General features: G+C 39.4%; 1 protein-coding gene across 2 annotated transcripts in view; it reads right to left on the bottom strand.

Annotated features, from left to right (window-relative positions):
* Nucleotides 1-23,819, bottom strand: part of tln1 (talin 1) — a 101,445-nt gene that overhangs the window by 9,470 nt on the left and 68,156 nt on the right. For both annotated transcript variants that reach the window (XM_086053306.1, XM_086053307.1), the window contains 20 exons: nt 22,744-22,833; nt 22,535-22,657; nt 22,106-22,249; nt 21,837-21,998; nt 20,518-20,658; nt 19,882-20,063; nt 18,174-18,306; nt 17,828-17,929; nt 17,554-17,724; nt 16,367-16,615; nt 15,771-15,890; nt 15,521-15,667; nt 15,128-15,294; nt 12,375-12,558; nt 11,834-11,959; nt 10,253-10,369; nt 9,029-9,214; nt 8,695-8,802; nt 4,603-4,708; nt 2,426-2,550 (listed from right to left, as the gene is read on the bottom strand). In XM_086053306.1, coding sequence (XP_085909432.1) covers nt 2,426-2,550; nt 4,603-4,708; nt 8,695-8,802; nt 9,029-9,214; nt 10,253-10,369; nt 11,834-11,959; nt 12,375-12,558; nt 15,128-15,294; nt 15,521-15,667; nt 15,771-15,890; nt 16,367-16,615; nt 17,554-17,724; nt 17,828-17,929; nt 18,174-18,306; nt 19,882-20,063; nt 20,518-20,658; nt 21,837-21,998; nt 22,106-22,249; nt 22,535-22,657; nt 22,744-22,833 — 2,883 coding nt within the window. The remainder of the gene's footprint in view (nt 1-2,425; nt 2,551-4,602; nt 4,709-8,694; nt 8,803-9,028; nt 9,215-10,252; nt 10,370-11,833; nt 11,960-12,374; nt 12,559-15,127; nt 15,295-15,520; nt 15,668-15,770; nt 15,891-16,366; nt 16,616-17,553; nt 17,725-17,827; nt 17,930-18,173; nt 18,307-19,881; nt 20,064-20,517; nt 20,659-21,836; nt 21,999-22,105; nt 22,250-22,534; nt 22,658-22,743; nt 22,834-23,819) is intronic.

Genomic DNA, 23,819 nt, shown 5'->3' with positions numbered 1-23,819 from the left:
CATGATTAATATAATTGCATTGACTTCAATCCTTAATGAAAATATTGTTTTACCTCTTCCACAATTTAAATCAATTACAACCACAGGCCAGGCTGTGTAAATAAAATGGCAAAAACACTCTGTTAACTGTTGGAGCTGATTTCCCCTCTTCAGCCATGTTTTTTGATACGCTAGGCTCGCTTAGTGACAAGATCTCGCATGATGAGAGAATTCAAATGTATTTATGGTGAAAAGATCTATTTAAAGGATCGATTCATGTATTTTCCCAAACTTCTTCCATTTGAGGATTACTGTGCTCTTAGGAAATTCTTTTGTAACCTTGGCCACATCTGTGCCTTGCCACAATTCTGCCTCTGATCTCCTTGGGCAGTTCCTTCAACCTCATGATTCTCATTTTCGCTGACATGCACTGTGAGCTGTAAGGTCTTATATAGACCTTTCCTAATTAAGTCCGATCATTTTAATTAAACACAGCTGGACTCCAATAAAGGAGCAGAACCATCTAAAGGAAGATTAGAAGAAATGGCCAGCATGTGAGCTAAATATGAATTTTTTTTGCAAAGGGTCTGAATACTTATGACCACATGATATTTCAGTTTATTATTTATATTTATGTTTATATTATTATATTATTTCTATTTCAGTCTTTTTTCATAAATTTTTGAAAATTTCTACCTTTCCGTTTTGTTTCTGTCAAGATGGGGTGCTGAGTGAACATTAAATTAAAATAAACTTTTTTGATTTTGTCAAATGGCTGCATGACACAAAAAGTGAAAAATTTCAAGGGGTATGAATACTTTCCATACCCACTGTATATAAATATACACACACATATATGTGTGTGTTGCAGGATCGGAGGCATGGGTGGGCCTGGGTGAGAACAGGCCTACCCAGATTGACAGACTGCCCACCCAGTGAGATTAATAAAAAAAAATCTATATTTTTAAATTATTATTAAATTATTTTTTAATCTGCATTTTGTTGTGTTTTTTTTATTTTATTGAATATTAGGAATGACATAATTGTGGTTGTCGAAGGAAGATCTGAACTTCATATAATTCAGTTTGTCATTTTATTTGAATACACGATGCGTCGGGACAGGAGGATTGTGCTCAGTCAGAGAAATATTCAAGCCCACCATGATTTTTTCAGGCCCACCCATTAGCCACGTTCTGGCTCCGCCACTCTGTGTGTGTGTGTGTGTGCGTGTCTGTGTGTGTGTATGTATTAGGGATGGTAATTTCGACTAATTTGCCCGCCGAAATTTTATTTGCGACTAGTCTATAAGCAAGAAAACTTGAAATTGAATACATATTGAATTCAAAGTTGAAAATGAAAATTGTTTTGTGTATTTACAGTAGGGGCTATTTTAGCCCAAACATTTAGGACAGTTTGTTAATTTAAATTCTATATTTACATTTATTTGAATAAATGTTTTTGTATTATTTTTCACAAGAGCTTTATTTTTGAGAAGTTCAAGACAATACAATATTGCAGCTGTTACTGAAAGCATGCTACTGAACACCAATTGATTGGCTAACCTTGTCTTGCTTTAGAAAGAAAATATATATGACAAACAACGCTGCATTTTAAGGGCAAGCAAGGAAAGTCTATCTAATCTAAGCAATTTATGTAATCATATGGTACCTGATGTATCTATCTGTATGTACAGTGGCTGCTGCTACGCATGATATAAGCTAAATAACAGCTAGATATGTGCATTTGTGTGTTGAACTTGTTGGCTCAATATTGCAATTGGATGAATTTAGACGATTCTGACTTTGGGTCATGAGCCGCATCGAGGCCGCGTCGGCCGGATTACAGACCCCGCGAAGGGTGACTGCTGCCACCGCGGTGTCCCAGCGGCCGCTACAGCTGTGGAAATCTGTGGGAAGGGCCCGCCCCGCCCAGAGTCGCCACCGCCGCTGCCCACGCTTGCCGGCCGGGACGAGGAGCTGAGCGCGACTGGGGGTGAGCTAACGTGCTATTGTTGCTACGCAGCTTGCGGCAGGAGCCCGAGGCTGCGCGCCGCACGTGGTTTCTCATCGCTCTGGGAGAATGGTTGTAAGCGAGTTTATGCTTACAAAGCCTACAGACGACCTTGTTGTCATCTTCAGCATCAAAATACTGCCAAACAGGGCGTTGTTTTTCGTGGGAGCTTCGACATCTCTTTTCTTCCCCAAACTTAGTGTCCCCGCCCCCTACTATGTGTGCGTGTGGGCGGGGGAGAGAGGAGCAATTCTCTCTCTTGGTGCTTGACTTGTTTACAGAGGCAGAGAGACTTGAGGAACAAGATGCGTGATAATGCAGCGTTTAACCGACTAGTAAAATACTAAACGTTTAATAAATCGTAGACGGTTAAATGGTTAAACGACTAGTCGCGCACATCCCTAGTATCTATAGTATATTACTTTAAAAAACAAACCTTGGGTTTGGTCCTGGGTCTCAGCTGCTCCAGTTTCTTGGCAGCTGCTTCAATGGCTGCTGCTGCTCCAAGCAGCTCATTCTCAGCGATGACAGTAGGATCCTCAGGATCCACCCATTCGGTGCCTACAACATACATAGAATGTTTCCAACACTTTGGAAGACATGAAGCGAAAAAACAAGGATAAAAGCACTTGGGCTATACATTAATCGGTGGTGACTCGAATTGAGTAGCGAATTGGTCGTTAAAACAAATGCCAAATGAGTATTTCCATATTCAAGTCACATCACACACACACACACACACACACACGTCTCACATCTATGTGTGACGTAGGTACACGGGAGAAGCGCATGCGCCCTGTGACAGCCCGCTCCGTTCGAGAACAAAACACGGAAGCATTTGCGTGTGTATGGGAATATTTATCCGGCTATCGGACATTAAATTCAACTAAAGCAGTCAATGAAGACCAGCTCGACAACTTAGCTTGTCAACGCCTTTGTCTTTACTGTAGAACCGACATTCTGAAATCGGAATGATTCCAGGAGAACACGACAACACCACTGTCGCACACTTACATTTGCGGAGAAACAGACTGTGACCAGGGTTATAATAGTCTGGGATTTTTCATCAAATTATTTCGTTTTGACTTTCTTTTTTTTAAATTTTTTTTTTAATTGAGTTAAAAAAAAATTGACCAAATGTGTTGCCCTTTATTTTTTTCGAAAATGCGTCATTTTAGTTGATTTTTTAAAAACCTTTTATTAGTTTTAGTATTAGTTTTTTTTATATATATATGGTGTATTAGTCAAGTGCAAGATTTAAAAAAAAGGTGTCTAACATATTGTGTAATAAAGTAAACTACAATTCTCAAACAACTGTTTGACCTTCCTTCTTTTGTAGCTATGTGCAGCAATCCCAAAATGTCATGTCATGTCATCTTCCAAACCGCTTATCCTATATAGGGTCGCGGGGAGTTGCTGGAGCCTATCCCAGCCGTCAATGGGCGAAGGCAGACTACACCCCGAACTGGTCGCCAGCCAGTCGCAGGGCACACATAGACACTGTCACTGAGCGGGAATCGATCCCACGCTGCCCGCACACAACTCAGGCGTGTGTACCACTACACTATCAGCGGACCAATCCCAAAATAAATACATTTAAAATGAACCCCAACAGCTCACGTATGAAACCAATCGACAAAGACAATTTCTGTAATTGTTATTTTTAGTTAGTTTTATAAACGTAAGATGTAGTTTCAGCTAGTTTTAGTTTTTATTTTGTTTTTTTTATAGCATTTGGGATTTTATTGTATTTCATTAACGGAAATGCTTTTTTAATTTTAGATGAAGTTATGTTGTTAGTTTTCGTTGACTCCAACAACCTTGACTGTGATACTGGATTGTGGACTTTTTGACACAGACACCACAGTCAGTCCGTGATGGCCGGGATATCTCAGGCTGGATTACGCTGCGCACCGGCTTTCCTAAGCCCTCTGCTGTTCACACTGATCAGATCACACATGACTGGGTGCTGTCCCAAATTTCCCATGGTGAAAACCATTACAACTATATGCAAAACCCTCCTTTTAAATATGGCGGTGTAACGTAAGCTGGTATGTGTTTATGCTGAGTCGAGCCAGAACGGCGCTAAAAGACTAAGCCTGTTTCAACTCAAACTGTGATACTAAAACTCCATTAACCCCTAACTGCTCTTTCCCCACTCAGACACAGACACATTGGGAATGAGACAGGACTTGCTACCTGACCCCAAACATGCAGCAAATGGTTGAACCGGTGGAGAGGACGTCAGACATTCCAGAAGGACTCAGTTGATATTGTTCTTTTTTTTGCCTTGAACTCTAGAGACCGAAGTTGCGTTGCTCGCTAGGCTAATTAACATTAGCCACCAACCAAAGCTAACCATACGATTTCTCTTGTAATGATCTTCTCCAACTGCTGCTTTGTTTATACATAAAACATTATTTACATAGCTACAATGTTAACTTAAAACATGTACAAAATATATAAATATAGTTTGGTTTAGTAAAACTGTCATCTATCAGACTCATTCACACAGAAAGGTCATACATGTAAATAAAAGCACACACTGACATCTCAAGGTATCAAGTTACAATATTGTATGCCTACTGCGTTTTTATGTGGCGGGTACAATACCTTTCATGGCCTCTGCGGCCTGGATCAACTCCGTGACAGAGCCTGCAACCCTTTTGGAGTAGCTGGCCAACTGCTGCTTCATATCATGCGATGGCTTTTGAATAATCTGATTGAGGGGGTGAAAAAAAACCAAGATACTTTTTAATGTATTACACACATACTGATTTAACTGAACCTTGCACTTTATGTACAATTACAGCATAATTTGTCATATGTTAAAAATGTATTCTTGTAGTATCATCACAATCCTTTTACTCCTTTGTGGATCATGATATAGGACAACAATGCCACGTGTCTAAAAATGTGTTCACTCATTCATTACAGCATTTCGTAAAGTATTTATCTGATTCATCTTCCACACATCATATTCCTTTAGAACAACATGAGAATATAATGCCAGTTAACATCTGAAACCCATTTCCAAAATTCAGTAATGGTTCAGGGTAACTACACTTGCAACAGGGAAATTTATTTTACTTTCAGTTGGTGTCCTCAAACTGTCCTAGGTAGACATGCACTATTCGAGTTGGAGAAGTGTCTGACAGCTGCAAAGTATTAACTAGGCTCAAACACTACCCGGCTCAGGTTTTTTTCAGATGTGTTGTCATGACAAGATAGAGGTGCGGACGCAATAGTACAGGAACGCATGCAACAAGCCAAACCAGTGCAAATGCCAGCTCACACACAGCACACAAATAAACTGGCACTCTCACACTCAGACAAAAACAGTTCCTGGGACCACTCTGTCGTTTGAACGTCAAAAGCATTGTCATTCACCGGAAATTCAACAAAGAAATGTGTAAAACCCAAGTTAAACAATTTCATGTATGAATTTAGTTGAATAATTCTAAGTGATGAAGGTAATTGTGCTCAGATGGTAAGATCTCTAATAGCGCCATGTGGTCCTGACAGGGCATACATAAACAAAAAAACAAACCAGGTTACTTAGCAACATGTTGAGAACCTGGGGGTAGTAGTACTGTTTCCGGACCACATTGAGTGGGTGTGGACAAGGTGGTTAATCTATTTCAAATGTCTGGAACAGAAGCAAAGACTCAGATCACGTCTATATAAAGTCCTGCCTTGACTATTGATTTTATTTTAAACTTAATTTATTCAAGTGGACGCAAATGTAATTTTTACCATCAAAACAAAAAATCCAAATTGAACTGATTCAATAGGCAGAACTAAAACAACTTGCAAATAAAGTGTAAGATAACCTGCATTTAACTAAGCATTCATAAGTCAAGGTCAAACAGTTTGTGAAATGATTTTGGAAGTAGCAAGGTGACCGCCATCTTTGTAGAATTTAAAAAGAAATGTTTTTAAGTTAGCCGGTAATATTTTGTTAAGTGCTTTGTATGAAATTATAGATACATAATACTTCACAAGGTCCTGAAATGTTAACAGCTTACATTGAAAAACAAATTATGAGTGTGCTTCCAGAAAACCAACATTGTGAATGATCCTCACAGCATGTTTCTCTAGGGTGACTAGTTGGAGCAGCTGTATTCTGGTAAGTGTTTGCCCACACTTCAACAAAATATGTAAAGTATGGGAGAACCAACGTGCAGTTTAAAATACAGAGTGCATCCTCATCAAGGTGTGGTTTTCCTTGTGTTTTTTTTTTTTTTTAATTGAGAGGCTTTAAGAGATTTTTGTTGTGTCTGGCGTGAGGTTGAACCACTTGTTATCATTACAACTCACCAAAATGTATTTTCATTCACACTTTTGACTTGAACACCATCAACGGTTATTGGTAATACTGATTCCATTATTCGATTACCAAACAACAGTGCTTTGGTTTTGTTTATGTTAAAGGATAATTTATGTCCATCCACGTTGACATTTAAAAAAAAAAAAAAATTAAATAAATCAGATGTCACATATGGGAGGAAAAAAAAGAAACAAAATTCACCAAGATTTTTAAAAAGTACCCTATGTAAACATCTTAATATGTTGAATTAAAACTGACTAAATGATTGACAACAACTCTGCATGTATACACTACCTGTAATCAAATATCAAAGTCAACTTTCTGTGCATGCTATAGTTTTTTGATGGAATTATGGTGGACCCTTACACTAAACTAAATAAAAATTATTTACATTCACTTTACATTAAATAAAAAGAGATTCCTTAAAGTGTAAATCAACCGAAACATATTTTTTTCAAGAATATATTCCACTACTTGAAACACGGCATTCTGATTAATAGTGCATTTGTGCAATATGAGTTAATCCTCTCCTTTTTAGCCATCTCAGGGGGTGGCCATTTTGTCATTTCTGTCAACTGAAAATGCCATCACAACTACCAAGGGCTCAGGGAACGGCCAATCACAGCTCGCCTGTTTTCTAAACCTGAGCCGTGATTGGTCGTTATCTGAGCCCTGAGTAGTTGTGATGTCATTTTCAGTCAACAGAAGTGACAAAATGGCCGCCCCCAGAGATGGCTAAGAAACGAGTGGATTAACCCATTTAGGACGGGAGCGCATAGCCGCGTTTCTACCACTAGAGCGCTGCTGCGTCTTTCTACCCTTAAAGCCGGGAGAGTGTATACGTCTTTTTCTATTTATTATTTAATTCTCAGTCTCTTAACCAGGTGCTTTAAGCCTTAATGGGTTAACTTTTATTCCACAAACGCAATATTTATCAGAATGTCTTGTTTCAACTGGTGGGCTTGCATAGAACATATTCTTGAAAAAATTATGTTTGGGTTGATTTCCACTTTAAAGATGTCAATAATTTAAACTACAGTATCTTCCTATAGATGGAAGATTGTGTTTAATGATGTGGCTTCAGTTTTCAACTGTGACATGACTGATAAAAATCTGCATACCCAACATGTGTATTTAATTCAACGTATTTGAGTACAAATACCGTATGCGCAGGCAGACATAGTTTGGCCGGAGCACAAACTTCATCCAGTGCATGGAACACAAGCATACATGCATGTGACGAAGATGAACTCTGTCACTGACCTATTTAGTGTGTGCATGTAAATGAGTGTGACCTGCCACAGTAAAATAAGTCACGGTGACCCAAAGTTAAAAAATGAGGTGTTGGCATAATTAAAAAGCGTATGATGTCCGCTTTCCAACGATATCAACCATTGCGTTCCGCTAGTCATTACATCATTATCACAGATATGAATGAGTAGATATGAAATGCCCCATTTGAGTTGCATGCCTGCGGCGATGCTAAGCTAGGAGGGTCAAAGTTTTGTGAATTCCTTGTGTGTGGACGGCAAGAAAACATGAAATGTCAAAGATTGCAGTACAGTACATTGTGCTGAATACAATGGCGTACCGTTATTAAAAGGGGACTGGAGTAATCATTCGTGGGTAAAAACATTTTGGGTTCGGTGGGGTGTAGATATTTTGAGATACCGTAATGACTTCTTTTTTGAGTACCTTTTATATAATGCGATTTTTGAACACTTCAAGATGTTTATTTCAGGAAAATGAAGCTTTTAATCAATAATAGGGGTACGCAACGATTATTGCCTCGTATCTTGGATTCTACTTGAGCGAGTTCCGACTCATCTTGCTATGGCGGGTCACAACTTCAAGGATTATTTTTTCTTAGTATCATTTCCCTCTTATATTAGTTCAGTTAAACTTCTGCTCCACCTCTTTGTTGAAAAGTCAGACATCAACAAACATGATGTTAACAGACATGTTGTGATATTAAATAAGACGATTTCAACCAACGCAATTCACACTTATTCTAGTTAGTCATGTTGCGTACTCACCGGCTTTGCACAAATATCAATGAACCACAAGTTTAAATTCAATGAACATTTGCAGAGAATGGGGAAAAAAGAAAGGGAGGACATTATTAAACAAATGACCTTCTGCAAGACAAAAACGGGTGTGTAATGTGTCATATAAATCATTCTTGAGTCTTACGGTGATTTTGACGAAAGCATGTTATTAATACACCAGGGAACTGTGTAAAAAATGCACAAGATCTTTCCTTTGATAAAAGTCAATGGAATAAATGTATCTGTAATATATTTTAATCATGGAACTATGGGTCTAGCACCCTAATCATAACAGAATAAAGGCAAGAGTTTCCCAACCCTACTTACCACTAGTACATGTTCCAGGAGTCCCAGATATCCCGTTGCACATTCGTTTCCATAGCGCAGGGCTCTCATCCGGACGTCCTTATTGACCTCCGTATGGAAAGCAGCTTGCTGAAAGGAGGAATGAAAAAAAAAAAAAAAAAAAAAATCAACATTTTAATGAGTGACATTTCAGACTCAAAAGATTAAAAGGCAGAAGTGTGTACATGAGTGACATACGTCAACCAAGTCTTTCACAGACCCATTGTTCAACAAGACAACTGCCACCTGTGCCTTGTCCCACCCAAGATACAAACTAGCAAACTTGACAAATCCCCTCCATGAGTTGTCCACTTACCTTGCAGGAGTGTAGCATGTCAGCAATGGCCCTTCTGCTGAGGTTAGCAGTGGCAATGATGTCCTCTTGGCGACAGGAGTTCCCAGCAGCTACTGCCTTAGCTGTTGCCATGGTGATTCCTTTAGTCATGCGAATGAACTCCTCAGGTGTGGTCGTCTTTGCTGGTGGGTCTGAGCTGCTGAATGTCTGTGTCATTCATTCAACATATGGGCTTAAATTATAAGTTGCCGTAAAAATAAATAAATGCCATCTCAATCGAAACTGTTAATTGTCATGACACTGACGATCCATGAAAAAAATAACTGAAAGTGGCCCATGTTGCAAATGCGAAATCTGAACATGATAAAACTGTGACCCGTATTCTGCTAAAAGAGAAAAAAAAAAGGACATGTGCAATGTGTATTGTGGGATATAATTTAGGACCTAGCAAGTCAATGCCCTAAATGGTTTGTTGTGGTTTTAAGATGGAAGCTGCACAAAAGATATTGACTTATATTGACTATATAATATATTATATTGATTATATTGATATCGATATTGACGATATTGATATTACATGCAGCCAATAAACCTTTTAAAACCCGAATACAGTATTGGCAGTATTCAGGTTTTTAAAAGGCATGTAAACATGCGCAATAACCCGAATGTGCCCTTATTCTGCTTTTTAAAATTCCGAATATCATGCCTGCGTTACTCCCTTTCCAACCCGAATATGCGTGCATGTACACGGTAATCGGAATATGCCGAATGCACGGGACACTGCGCACGCTTACCCGCAAGGAATCTTGGTCTTTGTAGTACAGGAAGTGCTTGTATGCGCGCTGTTTGGCACGCAACCCACCAGAAATACACATTTAGCGATAAACAAAACATGGCGAGAGCTAGAGTAAGTACGACACCATACTTTGAAAGCAAGGAGGAAACTGTCTCACTGTTTTACTCGTGGGGTGAGTGATATGAATATAATGTGTTTAATTGACGGAAGCAAGTAACAAGCGGAGATGACGCATAATTGCGTCATGGCGTTTGAATTGTGTTATTTCAATGCCTTTGCTTTTTAAAAAAAAATACTATTCAAATGTTACTTTCTCCGCTCAAGCAATGTAAACGGGTTATTCCGAATGGCTCAGGAATCTGAATTTTGACCTTAACCCGAATATTGACTCCATGTAAACGTAGTCATTGACTAATCAACGTTTGGATTTTCAAAGTGTCATTACTAACAGCCAGCTCCTGTCTGATGTGTTCAATGGTGGCCTCCAAAGCTCTGGTCCCCTTCGTGGCTTCATCCTCAACAGCCTTTACCGTCTTCAAGAGCGATGTAACATTAGTCACCATTACCTGTTGCAGACAAAGATTATCATATGGATTAAAAAGGCAGAAAGAAAATACGGTTCATGACTGCAAGTAACCAAATATCTCTTAATTTCATTCCAATGAACACGGCGCCACATTATTATAGCGAGGCAACCTTTCTGACAGTCTATCTAGACTTCAGTACATTTTTTTAAAAAATAAAATCAGGGCGGTCTTTTTTTTTTTTTTTACCTGACATTTAATTATTACTCCTGTCATGGCAAAATGTAACATTAATAATGTAGTTTCTAGATAAATATAATGATTACATTTGGGGACCTCCTGCAGCACAGACATTCAACAAACTTGAATATTTTCATCTTTAGCTGACAAAAAATCAAAACAGCGATTGTATTTAGATCTTGAAAATGCAAATCTCTCTCTTTACTCCATTGTTGTTTATGTAGCATGCTATCAATGGTATGAACAAATGAGTTATCCACATGCTGAAAACGTGACATGGCGCATACGTGATGTCACTACCCCAGACGAGAATGTGAACTTGAAGGGTCCCACAATGGCTCACTATATTCAAGCAGCAAATACAAGATGTCCTATTTCTTACATGTTCAATAATTGAACAATTGTTGAGGGTCTCCGGTATTGAACTATTTGTTATCAGTTTTGCTGCATGCACAGACCACCGTGGTTGAAAGGTATGTGCTCACGCACACTGTTTAAGTCAAACGCCACCCACGCCTCAGAGGCGATCTACTGTAACTGCCTTTGCTGGTGAAAGGCACTTCTAACTGAAATTCAGCTGTCAACTTCTTCAACGTCAACATGATTTGATACTATTTAGTAACATTCTATTACTGATGAGTAAATGCAGTCTGGTTGCTTGACTAGGAAAAGTAACTCATTAGATGACTGAAAACTGTTATTGGCATCACTGGTATGGCATGACTCCTTCTTGTGATTGATTTCAAGTCAGCCCTTAGCATTGCTGAGTAGACAACATGTCGCGATAAAGTTTTTGGCTTTGGATAAAAATTTGCATGAGTGGAAATATTCTCCCCACTGCCTTGCGTTTTGCCTGCACTATGCTGGCACTGCTTTGCACCTGTACTTCAGACACAATAATTTAAGACACAAAGACAACCATTGTAATTTGTCCTTGATTTGATAAGTGACATTGTGCATGAAAAATTCATTTATTTCCCTCTACTTCTCCCAGAATGCGCAAAATGAACTGTGTCGCACGTTTCCATGGTTGGCTTCGTAGATCAGCTTTGACATATTTGCATAAACAATCGAGTTTGTGCCCGTTTGTGCACAAACCTTGGGTGAACCAGGCCCAGAGAGGGCGGAAATGTCTTTTTTAGTTCTCGTCTTTCATTCTTGCCTTTGGGGAGTGAATCTGAATATAGCTAGAGAGCAGCAGGGCATGCTTGTAAACTTTCGACATTGACTCTGCACGTCTTGTGTGACTTTGCCTTTGTCTTTTACCTTGGCAGAATTCTTAAGATGGAGCATGCTGGGATCATCATGAGGTTTGCCTGCAGCTGCCTTGGTGGTGCTGATGAGGTTGCCCAGAGCTTTGGCCACATCTTTCACTGCGTTGATAAGGACCACCTGTGGAGTGAAACAAAACTTCTTTTTTCTATTTACATTTTTTAACATTTCCTAAAAAAACAAAAACAAAAAAAAAACTCCTCCTGTTCTAGCATCATATACTCTCGTTTCTAAATCCTTTGTTTATATTGACTGTAAATCTTTACATGGTATCTTGCATCTCCCTTGAACTACAGACATGCTCCACCTATACAGTTTGTCTTGTTATACTCAGGTAACAAATGCTTTTCATTGTCACAAGCTCAGAGGTGATTGTACCTTCTCAGTTTCTGTTCCCTGACACTCCTCAGCCAGGTTCAGCCAATGAAGGCAAACTAGCTTTTCTTGTACAGTACAACAATTGTTGACTGATTTTTTTAAAAATTTGCTTTATATTGCCTATATATAAAAAGATGATTGATTTATCTTGACACACCTGGGTTTCGGGATCTTCAGAACCAAGGCTGGCTGCTCCCAGTTTGACCACATCGGCCAGTTTGGTGATGGTGCAAACAGAGGATTGGGCGGCCTGGGCTAGTTTTTCTTGACTGGCTCCCGCACCAGATACTAAAAGCTTGGTGTCCTCCACGAGAGCCTTGGCTGTCTTCAGGATGTATTCTCTGTAAAATAAGGGAGTCAAAAAGTCACTGGTATGAAAGCCAAACTGAGCAAATTTCCAGAGAGAGAGAAAAAGAAAGAAACAGAGTGAGCGAGATATTGATTGATATTGCTAAATATTGTACAAATACATTTGGCCTTGAACAGAGTGCTATATTGTGTAACAATTTATTTCTGTTCATGACATGAAATGTAACATTTTCATTTAAATACTATTAAAAGCATTTTACAAACATGAATTTGAAAAAAATGCATATATCAGTATTACCCATATCCAGCGTTTGTTTTCATTACTTTCACAAACATCTGCATACATTGGCCATAGTAAAGCAGAAAAATAGGAGAAAATAAATTGTACATAAAATTACGGCTCCTCTAATCTTGTTGTTTGACATCACTACGGTCATCACGAATGAAAAAAATTCGTAGTCTACTTGCAGTACACATTATTAATAAACCTCACACTTTAGTCCATATTAAATGTAATACCCAATCATTAACATAATAATTTATCAAAATAAATCTGAACCAAAAAGTTGAGTAAATTCACACTTTCCTGTTCACCTCTCAGTCCAACAGTTGTGTTTTTAATCTACCTCCACAAAAGAGAATGAGGAATTTATTAACAAATCAATGAATACTGTACGTCAATAAAAAACCCAATACCCACTTTAACTTTAACTGAACATTCTAAATTTGGAGAATTGGCAGCTAGCACAAATGCTCTCCACATTTTCATGACATTTGATCCTACATAACGCCGCTCTTGCTATTTTAACACAAGAGAAGTTCATGTGTCATCCACTTGGAAATAGTATTGTGCTGATTGAAATTACTGCTCAAACTGTTCTGTTAAAACAGGTCGGAAAGGGTGAAACTACAGTATTAATCTACTTAAAGGTTAATAAACCCAAACAAATTTTTTTCAACAATATGTTCCCAGCAGGCCAACTAGTTGAAACATGGCATTCTGATTAATATTGCGTTTGTGGAATATGAGTTTTAAGCAGCAAAATCCACCCTTTTTTGTCCATCTCAGTGGGCGGACATTTTGTCACTTCTGTCGACTGATCACAACTGCTCAGGGCTCAGGTATCAACCAATCACGGCTCAGCTTCAGAAAACAGGTCAGCCGTGATTGGTCTCCAAGACAGTTCGTAGGGTCGAAGCATGGTGAAGAAACACAGAACAATATGCTGATTGCTGCACCGATAGAGGAAGAGCCTTTGGTGAAGGCAGTGCGATGGTGCGGGGCGGCATCTCCCTCACTGGAAAAACAAGGCTTGTCATCACTGGAGCCGATCTCAATGCAGAGAGATATCAAGATCAGATTCAACAAGCAGTGGCAATTCTCTATCACCAGTCTGGAATCAACCTTTGTCCTCCACGATGACAATGCTTGACCCCACACAGTTGGTTTTATCAGAGACTACTTCCAGAATTTGGGAGTGGGGAAGAAGGAACGAGCCGCCAGTTGTCCTTATCTAATACCATTGAACGCTTGTGGGATCAGCTTGAGTGTACTGTTCTTGACCAACATGAACATGTTGGATGACTTGCAACAAATGCTGGCTGAAGATTTGGCTGCCATCCCACAGCAATGTGTGACCAGGATGAGGAGGCAGTGCCAGGCTGTTGTGGCCGGTGTATGATAGCACATTAGCACATTACTCAGACTCCAAATTGATTCATTTGCCAATATGTCTTGCTTCATCAAATTTCAACAATCCGAAACCACCAAACACAAAACAACAGCCAAAGAGCAACAGCAAAATGGGTTGTTTGGCATAGGGAGCGAAGATTTGATGAATTGTTCAAGGGCACAACCCACATACTCAGCTCTGCTGCTCATCCCACAAATGCATGTTCCTTATAAATGTGGCAAGATTTAAAAGGGTAATAAACAAGCTTTCCAATACTATATGAAATAATCAACCAAATACGAACTGCCTTCCTTCTGGTGCTATGTTTACTTGCCCAGCCGTTCTGTCCTTAGGACGCCAAATACACACACAGGTGTGGCCAATCAACAACAGACACCTGTCACATGGCAAAGCCTCACAAGTATTATTCTGCCTCATTAGGTTTTTCAATGCAGTAGCCCAACTTGTAGATAAAAGTAAATACCTTATGGCTTTGTCCTAGCGCTTTCTGTTCTCACACTGACATCTTGCTGTTCCAACTATTAGCATTTGAGCAACTTTCTTTCAAAATATTACTTGACCACAGGGCAAAATGAAAATGTTCATCAATGTGCCTCAGTGTTTTCTCTGCTCAGATTGCTATATTGCTACAATGTTAGCTTAACAACTGTTAGCATTTCAGCATTTGAGCTAAAATGGCACCAGACCACAGGGCACAATGTATTTTTTTTCCCCGAAACGCACGTTTCTGACTTGCAACAGTTAGCAAACCCATTCAAAATTTCCATGGATTTTTTTTCTAGTTTACTCTAACTTACTCATAATTGAATCTCAGCGATGATTTAGAAAAATAATAATAATAAAATAAAAAAATAGATAACCAGCACAAAAAAGTATTTGTATGCATTATCTCTGTAGTGAGATGTACCTGTGGTCTGCAAAGGTCTCTGCATTCTCTCTGTTTAGTGTCCCAGCGGTGGCAAACATGATGGTGGTGTCAAGGTCAGCAATGATTCCAGACACAGCGCTGGCTGCAGTGATGCAGGCCTGGGTGCCACGGTTACCTGCCTGGAGGGCTGCCAGTACATGCGAGACCTACAAGAAGACCAATTTATTAGGACTGTAACAGGAATCTGATTAACACTACACACAAACAGCAAAACAGAATCCGCTGTTCGCTTGAAATTTCAAGATGAGGACGGACGCATGAGGATGCCAGGGGGGGTGGATTGAACTAAAGTGTTCAAGTGTAGGTGCATCTCATTGTAAAAACTAATTTGGCTTGGAGCGGAGAGCATGTACAAGTACGAGCAAAACTGACCTTCTCTGAGACTTTGCGAGCACTTTCAATCAGTTCCTTCTTGGTGAATGAGTCATTGGGGCTGCACTGCAGAGCTCCAGCTTTGGTCACCAGACCGGTGCAGCTGAAACCCAGTTCACCCACCTGCTTCTTTATATGAGAACCAATCTGGAAGAAACAATGTGAAAACTGCTAAACTGCCGCACACAAAAAGTGCAGATGATAGACAAGACATGTATATTACTAAAATCTCAGCTATGGCTGATCATACCTCATCATTTTCTGCAGTTATAGCTGCATATTTGGCCTCATTTGCCAGATTTCCGAACTCATTTGTCAGCTGATTGGCCAGTCCACCAAGGTCATCAGGGTTTGTGTTAGACTTGGTCACCTAAAAAAAAAAAAAAAAAAAAAAAAAGAGGACTTGAACAATTAATATTTCTCGATATTACAAAATTAGTTGAGAAGTACAAATTTATTTTCTCATAAATGCAATATGAGAGTACATGAAACCACAATTAGAGTGTAGTTGGCAATATTTACAACAACCCTTTACAGCACGTATCGTTTTTGTCGGTGTTGAAGAATTCTCCACGCATACTGAAATTTAAAGTACCTTTAAAACATACTTTCCAAATAAAATACTGTATTTACATGTGAAATAATAATTTAGACAGAGAGAGCATGATGACATACAGTATAGTACATGATTATATACACATCTCAACTCAATCGCCTATATACAGTAGTTGGCAATTTTTTCAACACGCAAATCAGTGTTCACATGTCAATTTATAGAGACAGAATGGAGCTTCCATTTAAAGTAACACACTAAAGTAACAGTTACGTAATCCCAAATACTCTTACCATCTCCTGGACAGTGACAGCAATGGCCTTGGCCGTCTTAACCATTGTTGTCTGGTAGTCCACAAAGGTGCCCTCAGGTTCAAGTGTAGGTGCATCTTCCATCTTATTGATGGCGTCGTTGATGGAGTCCACCATGCCACCCACAGCACCCGCTGCACTGGCTGCTTCAGCCAGAGTGGCCCCCAAATCATCAACGGCTTCCTTCATCATCTGCACCGACTCCTCCAGAGCCTCCTGCATGTGCGCTGCCTGGAAAAGGAATCCATATTGATTTTGTGTTGCTTTAATTGGGATTGATACGGTTTGATACATACAAATTACGTAGAGCTTTTATTCAATCCAATTCAGTACAAATGTATCTATAAAGCACATTTATAAATAGTCAACTAAGTGCTGTACAATAAATTGAAAACACAGAATATAAAACTAATTAACATAACAAAAGATTTTAAAAAACTAAACAATAAAACAGTATTAAAAAAAAACCAAAAACTGAAACCCATAGCTGACAATGAAGATTCTAATTCTAAAAATTGAAAGAAAAAACATAAATAAAAACACAAAGCTCGAAACTCGATGCATGGTCAGGGCCAACGCAATGAGATGAAGTGCGTTTTAGGCAATTATTTGAAAACGTGCCAAAGTGGGGTCAAGTCTAATGTGTTGGGGCCATTGGTTCCACATTTTGAAAGCCACTCCAGCAAATATTCTGTCTCCCCTGTTTTTTAAACATGATCTGGCAACTTCCAGGAGATTTATGTTCAGACTTCAGTGAACGGGACAGAGTATATGTATGTACATAAAAGATTCCTTAAGAGCAGTGCAACGGTGCAACCAGGTCGAGATGAAAGCATGTCAAATATTATCAAAGGCGTAAAAAGAAAGAAAAACCTTGACCTTGGTTCAAATCTGCAAGTGAAAGAAACTGGATTTTATTAACGAGTTAATCCAGTTACATCGAAATTGCTGACAAAAGGCTTTACACGTGGTGCACAGGGGTTCTGCTGCGGTGTGTGTTCAAGTTTTGAAATGAGATAAACAGTCAATAAAGCACTGAGCACAAGCATTGGGCTTATTTTTTGATTTGATTGATTTAACATCCAGCATATGCCCGTCTATTACAAATAGTGTCGTTTTGAACAATCTACGATATCACAATCCCAGCTGTGAATGAAGGGGGAAAGTACCTTGGGGTTTCCTCCAGCTTCCTTGGCAGTGTAGAGCATCTGCAGGGCTGACTCTGTTAGAGTTTTAGTTTGGTCTAAGACAGCCATCTGCTGTTGGCTGCTGAGTATCTTCGACGCCGTGCCAATAGCTGCCATTATGAGGGGCTCAAAGTAACTGACCATTTGAGAAACCTTAACAGAAATAAAACACAGTTTTTGGAATATAACAGCAGGATGGCGTAATACTGATAGGAAGTGACTAAAACGTGAGCTGAGTAGAGATCTGTTGTCTTACCTTGTGGCCCAACTGGGAGGCCTCAGAGCGAGCGGCCACAGCAACTGGTTCTATCAAATTGCTAATCTCATGAACTGAGGCAGCCATCTGCTCATGAAGGGCCTGTAACACAACATATACATGGAGTTTATGATCATCAACCATAGCCGCAATGCTAAATTGAATTACAGTAGTTGCTGGAAATTGTAACTGCATAATAGAACCAGAACCACAAATAGAAATATTGTCACTTTGACACTAGTCATGCCGCGCACATTCAATTGCCTTTCATCTTAAATCCTAATATCACAGGCAGTGAAAATACCATTAGAATGCAATGCATAGACAATTTAGTGTTTGTGTTTACCTCCAGAGAGATATCTTCTCGGGGTGTTAATTGCTGGCTGATGGCAGCAAGAGAAGCATGGTCAACCTCACGGATGCAGCCGTTCAGAACCTCGATAGCATCATCACACTCCCTCTGGCCAGGAGCCTTTTCTCTGTTGGAATCAATGAAGAGCGATAGTTTGGACTATTAGAGGAGAATGTTCATTTATGTTATGTTTTCATTAAGAGTGAAAATCTTCGCCACCAAGCAGAGGGCGCGCTCCGACTTCCCGACTGCTGACGTCGGATTGGTACGTAGGCCTTAAGTATCTCTTGCTATAATCAGGATTTTGTTGTGTAGCTATTTCTTAACATGTTTGCTGCTGTAACCAGTGAATTTCCCCAATGTGGACTCAAAACATTTTTCTTCTGATACATTGTAGTGCAGTGAAATTGTATTTGCCCCATTTATTATTTCTGATTTTGTTTTGCATCACACTTAAACAATTTTGGGTTCATCAAGCCAGTTTTACTATTCACAAAGACAATCCAAGTAAATACAAAATGAAGTTTTTAAATGAGGATTTTATTCATTAAGGGGAAAAAAATCCCCAATTATCTGGCCTTATGTGCAAATGTTACTGCCCACCCTTGTTAAAAATATTCAGAAAGTTTCAGAAAAGTTTAATTCAACTGGCCACACCCCGGTGCTTGATTACCACCAAAGTGAATGCGCTGAATCACGAAATCACTTTATAGTACCAGTCAGAGAAAGTTAAGTAGAGCACTAGATGTCGAGACTAAACGCATCATGTCAACCAAAAGAAATTGAAGAACAAATGAAAAACAAAAAGGTTGAAATCTATCACTCTGGAAAAGGTAACAAAGCCATTTCGAAGACTTTGGGACTCTAGCGAACTGACTGACGCTCAGAGCCATCATCCACAATTGACAACTCATCCAGTAGTTTTCAAGAACCGAGAACACCATCAAAAGAACTGCAGAACCCCTCTGGCCTCAGATAAGTTCAGTGTTCATGATTCAAACAGAACAAAGTCACTGGGCAAAAATGACATACATGGGAACAGTTCAAGGCAAAAACCACTGCTGACAAAAAAGAAAACGACGGCTCATCTCACATTTGCCAAGAAAGATTAATGACCGACAAATTTGATGAGCTGAAACATTAGGAAGAAGGCAAATCTTTTTTTTTTTTTTTTTTAATGGCACTTTGTAACAGTGCAGATAGCCAATCAGGAAAGTAATCATACTTTAAGCAATTTAGACTAGGGAATAAAAAACAAACAAACTGATGGACATGATAAACATATATAGGTCAATAAAGAAAACTGAATATCACTCATGGTAAAACTAAATTTGAAAAGCATTACACTTGAGCCGAAAGCATAGTAAAGCTACCACAGTTGTAGCCCACAGAGGGGCAAAAGCAAAACTTAGTCCAACTATAGAAGGAGACGGTAGGTCATCGCTGGAAGGACAACTGATGAGTAATATTGAATGAAGCATCAGATTTATAAATGACACTGTTGGTCATTGTCTAACTATAACCCACTTGGCAGCACAGTTCAGTTTGGTCCAGCTCAGTAACGGCACTATTCTTTTTCTTTTGCATTTGCACTACCACATTTTGAAGGGTATGAAAAGGCCTTATCTGATCTTGGATAGGGAAGTACGTTTACTCAAATATCAGAGATGGTAAGAGCTGAACAATTTGTGGGAGATTATACCTCATGTTGGTTATGAGTTTCTTGATGGAGTCAGATACAGTTCTTGAGTGTCCGGCAAGCACAGACCACTTGGGCGGGTCTTTAGGGTTGACAGCCAAAGAGCGTGCAGTCTGGATCAGGCCAGTGGAACTTTCCAGCATAGTCTTTGCTGCCACTACAATGGGCTCCATGGCAGCGTGACCCTATGGCGACACAACGTAAAGTGAAGGATGCTAACTTTGGTGCATCTGTGAATTTGGTATCAAGCACGGTCTCCAAAACCTTTCCAGCTCAAGATTCAAATTAGGAATTTAGTTTCCAAAGATCAAAATGTACACCAATATACTGTATTATTATGTGTTCCCTTAAAGCCATAGAGCACAACAGAATTTGAATTCATTACAATAAACATGAATGCCTTCACCAAAAAATGGGTGTGGTTATTAAAATTAGTCATGAACTCATTCACTGCCAGACATTTTCAGACCCTCTTTTAAACCTAGCGTTTTTCAAAAAATTGAAATAATATATAAATAAGTTCCTGGGTTTGAATGGCTGGACTATGAAAAGACAAATAAATATGTCCTTGGCAGGGAATGAGTTAAACAATTTACCACTGTATCCATGTAAAATTACATCTTTCTGAGTCAACGTTACCTCAGGACTGATCTGAGCTGGAATGCTGGCAAATTCTGGGTTGGAGGCAAAGGCTGTTAGGTTGTCCACGGCTTCTATCAGGGGACCAGTTGCAGCCTTACACTTTTCTCTGTTCTCCTGATTGAAGGCTCCATCCAAAGCCTACACAGGAATACGGAAGAATACTGTGTGTATGATATGGGTATTAGTTTTGAGGACATCGTGGTCCTCTTTCAGAATGTCATGATGAAATACAATGATGATGTAGGCAACAACTTTATACAATAAGTTCAGAACCCGCAATTTTGGAGAGCAATTTATCTGGATCGGGATTCAATTTGATGATTAAAGTGGATGTCAACCCCAGAATTTTCTTTACAAGAATATGTTCTATGCAGGCCCACTAGTTAAAACATGGCATTCTGATTAATATTGTGTTTGTGGAATAAGAGTTAACCAGTAAAATCCACATGTTTTTGTCCATCTCAGGGTGCGGTCATTTTGCCACTTGCTGTCAACTGAAAATGACATCACAGTTGCTCAGGGCTCAGGTAAAAACCAATCATGGCTCAGCTTTAGAAAACAGGTGAGCTGTTATTTGTCGACAGAAGTGACAAAATTGCAAATATATTCCATCCATCCATCCATTATCCAATCCGCTTAGCCAGCCATCATCGGGCAGTAGGCGGGGTACACCCTGAACTGGTTGCCAGCCAATTGCAGGGCACACAAAAACATTCACACTTGCAATTAACAGTGTCCAATACCCCTACCATGCATGTTTTTGGAATGTGGGAGGAAACCGGAGAACTCTGAGAAGGCTCACGCAGGCACGGGGAGAACATGCAAAACAAACACAGGAAGGCCGAGGCCGGGTTCGAACCCACAGCTTCTGCGCTGCGAGGTGGACGTGCTAACCAGTTGACCACCGTGCCGCCCAAATATATTCCACAAATGCTAAATGTATCAGAATGCCATGTTTAGACACATAGAACATACTTTTGCAAATAATTCATTTGGGTTAACTTTCTCTTTAACAAGATAAATAGTGATTTTAACAAGACTACTCATGTTAAAGTAATAATGAAAAAAAAAAACAGTGAACAAATTCTATGTTTTAATGGTCTCAGATGCAAATCCCAAACAAATCTGCACACTATGGATTTTGATAGTATCCAATACAGGAAAACAATTATTGTGTCCTTTATTGATGAACAAGTACCTTTGATTAAAAACTGGAATAGGTTTGCTTCATTCATTTGATATTGCATACATTTATTGGGCTTTATTTAGCTGTATATTTACAAAGCGAGTAACACAAGAAACTGTAAACTACAAACCTTAATTGACTTCACTAGGTTGGCAGTTGTGTTGGCCACCTCTTTGGCTGACTGGACAAATTGCCTCTTGGCGACAGGGTTGGGAGTTTTAGAGGAAGCCAGGCGGCAAGCATTACATAGTGCAGACGTGTGTTTGGCAACAATGGTGGCTGCAGAGAGCACCTATGCAAGGAGACAGTGAGATTAAATCAATGACGTCATATGAAACCAAAACATGAAGACAGAAAGACATGACAGTGTCATTGGTGCAATGTCATCATGCTCTGTACTTGTGACTGGGTGCAGCCGGGGTCCACCAAGTTCTGGCAGGCCATCTGGATTGACTGGTTAGCACGAGCAAACTGAGCAGGATCCACCAGACCCTTCTGACCTGCTGAACTGTTGGGGTCGGATACTCCAACAAGATAGGCAGCCTAAGAACAGCAAAAAAAATCAGGCTGGTTTAATTATATTCTATTATACTTCACATTTCTGCCTGGGTGCCTTTGCAGCCCACAGCATTTTTTTTTTTTTTTACTGGCTAGCGACTAATAAAATCCATGGCCCACTTTAGAGCATCACAAAATAAGATTAGAGCCACATTGAAAAGAAACAAAAAAAGGTTTGTACATTTAAGAACTATGAATAAACTACTGCAGACATTGGTAGGAGGTGACACCTGGTCTAAATGGTGTCACAATTCAACAACCAATTTTTACCTGTGCTGCAGCCTCAGTCAAACCGCACAGGGCCTTGGAGCCAGAACTGACTGAGTCACCAAACTCCGGAAGGTTGGAGTTCTTGGCATTGTGGGAAATACCGGCCATAGATTCACCAAGGATCTTGCAACATAAAGCAGAAGCTTAAAAGACAGAAGACAGTTGTCGAAAAGCATTCAACAACACAGCAACAGTGATGTCCGTCCAACCTTGGAGTTTTCCATGACGCTGTCGATACAGTCAAAGTAGGAGAGCTCATTGACGGCTTCTGTTGGGTTCTCCAGCATCCCCCTCACCGACTACACACACAAGCAACAATGTCACACACCACTCTGTTGTGCTCGATTACCTAAGAACGTGCTTATAATTTGTTACCAAAATTAAATAATATAGATATTAAGTTAACTACTAATGAATAATAATCATTGTTTCAAATGAATCTTTTCTTCTTTTGCTCTCTGTTAGTTACTATAGCTTTATTATTCCCAATTTTTTTTTGTCAACGCAACACTTGAAAAGCAATTGTGAGCAATGTGTTGCAATACATACTGTGCAAATAATTTATAGCTAGGGGGGAAAAATATCACATTTTAATAGTTTAGTGCTGATGAACCACTTTGTTGAAAGGTTAATGTTAATTGAGTTGATGATATTTCCTTAAAGGCGAAGTCAACGCAAACATTTTTTTCAAGAATATGTTTTATGCAAGCCCACTAGTTGAAACAGGGCATTCTGATAAATATTGCGTTTGTGGAATAAATGTTAATCCACTCGTTTTTAGCCATCTCTGGGGCCGGCCATTTTGTCTTCTGTCGACTGAAAATGACATCACAACTGCTCACCATGACCAATCACGGCTCAGATTCAGAAAACAGGTCAGTCGTGATTGGTCATTGTAAGCAGTTGTGATGTCATTTTCAGTCGACAGAAGACAAAATGGCCGCCCCCAGAGATGGCTAAAAACTGGTGGATTTTGCCCTATATCTCATATTCCACAAACTCAAAATGAACCAGAATGCTGTGTTTCAACTAGTGGACCTGCTGGGAACATATTTTTGAAAAGGATGACTTCCTATTTAAGGACAGCAGCAGTTTCTACATCGTTGTCTCATTTTATAATCGCAATTATAAGAGAAATATGACTCAAACATTACCGGATGGCAGCACTTGGAAACATTTGCAAATAACTCGATTCTTTAAACGGCACATTATAGGGGAAAAATGCTGTTGCCTGGTATAGTTAAACAAAATTTGAGTAGTATTAACCATAGCAAATTCCAAATCA

This window comes from Filicampus tigris, chromosome 15 (genome assembly GCF_054856515.1).
Source record: "Filicampus tigris isolate MCC_2025a chromosome 15, RoL_Ftig_1.0, whole genome shotgun sequence".
Lineage (NCBI taxonomy): Eukaryota > Metazoa > Chordata > Actinopteri > Syngnathiformes > Syngnathidae > Filicampus > Filicampus tigris.
Note: the sequence above shows the minus strand (reverse complement) of the source record. Positions and strands in the feature narration are given on the sequence as shown.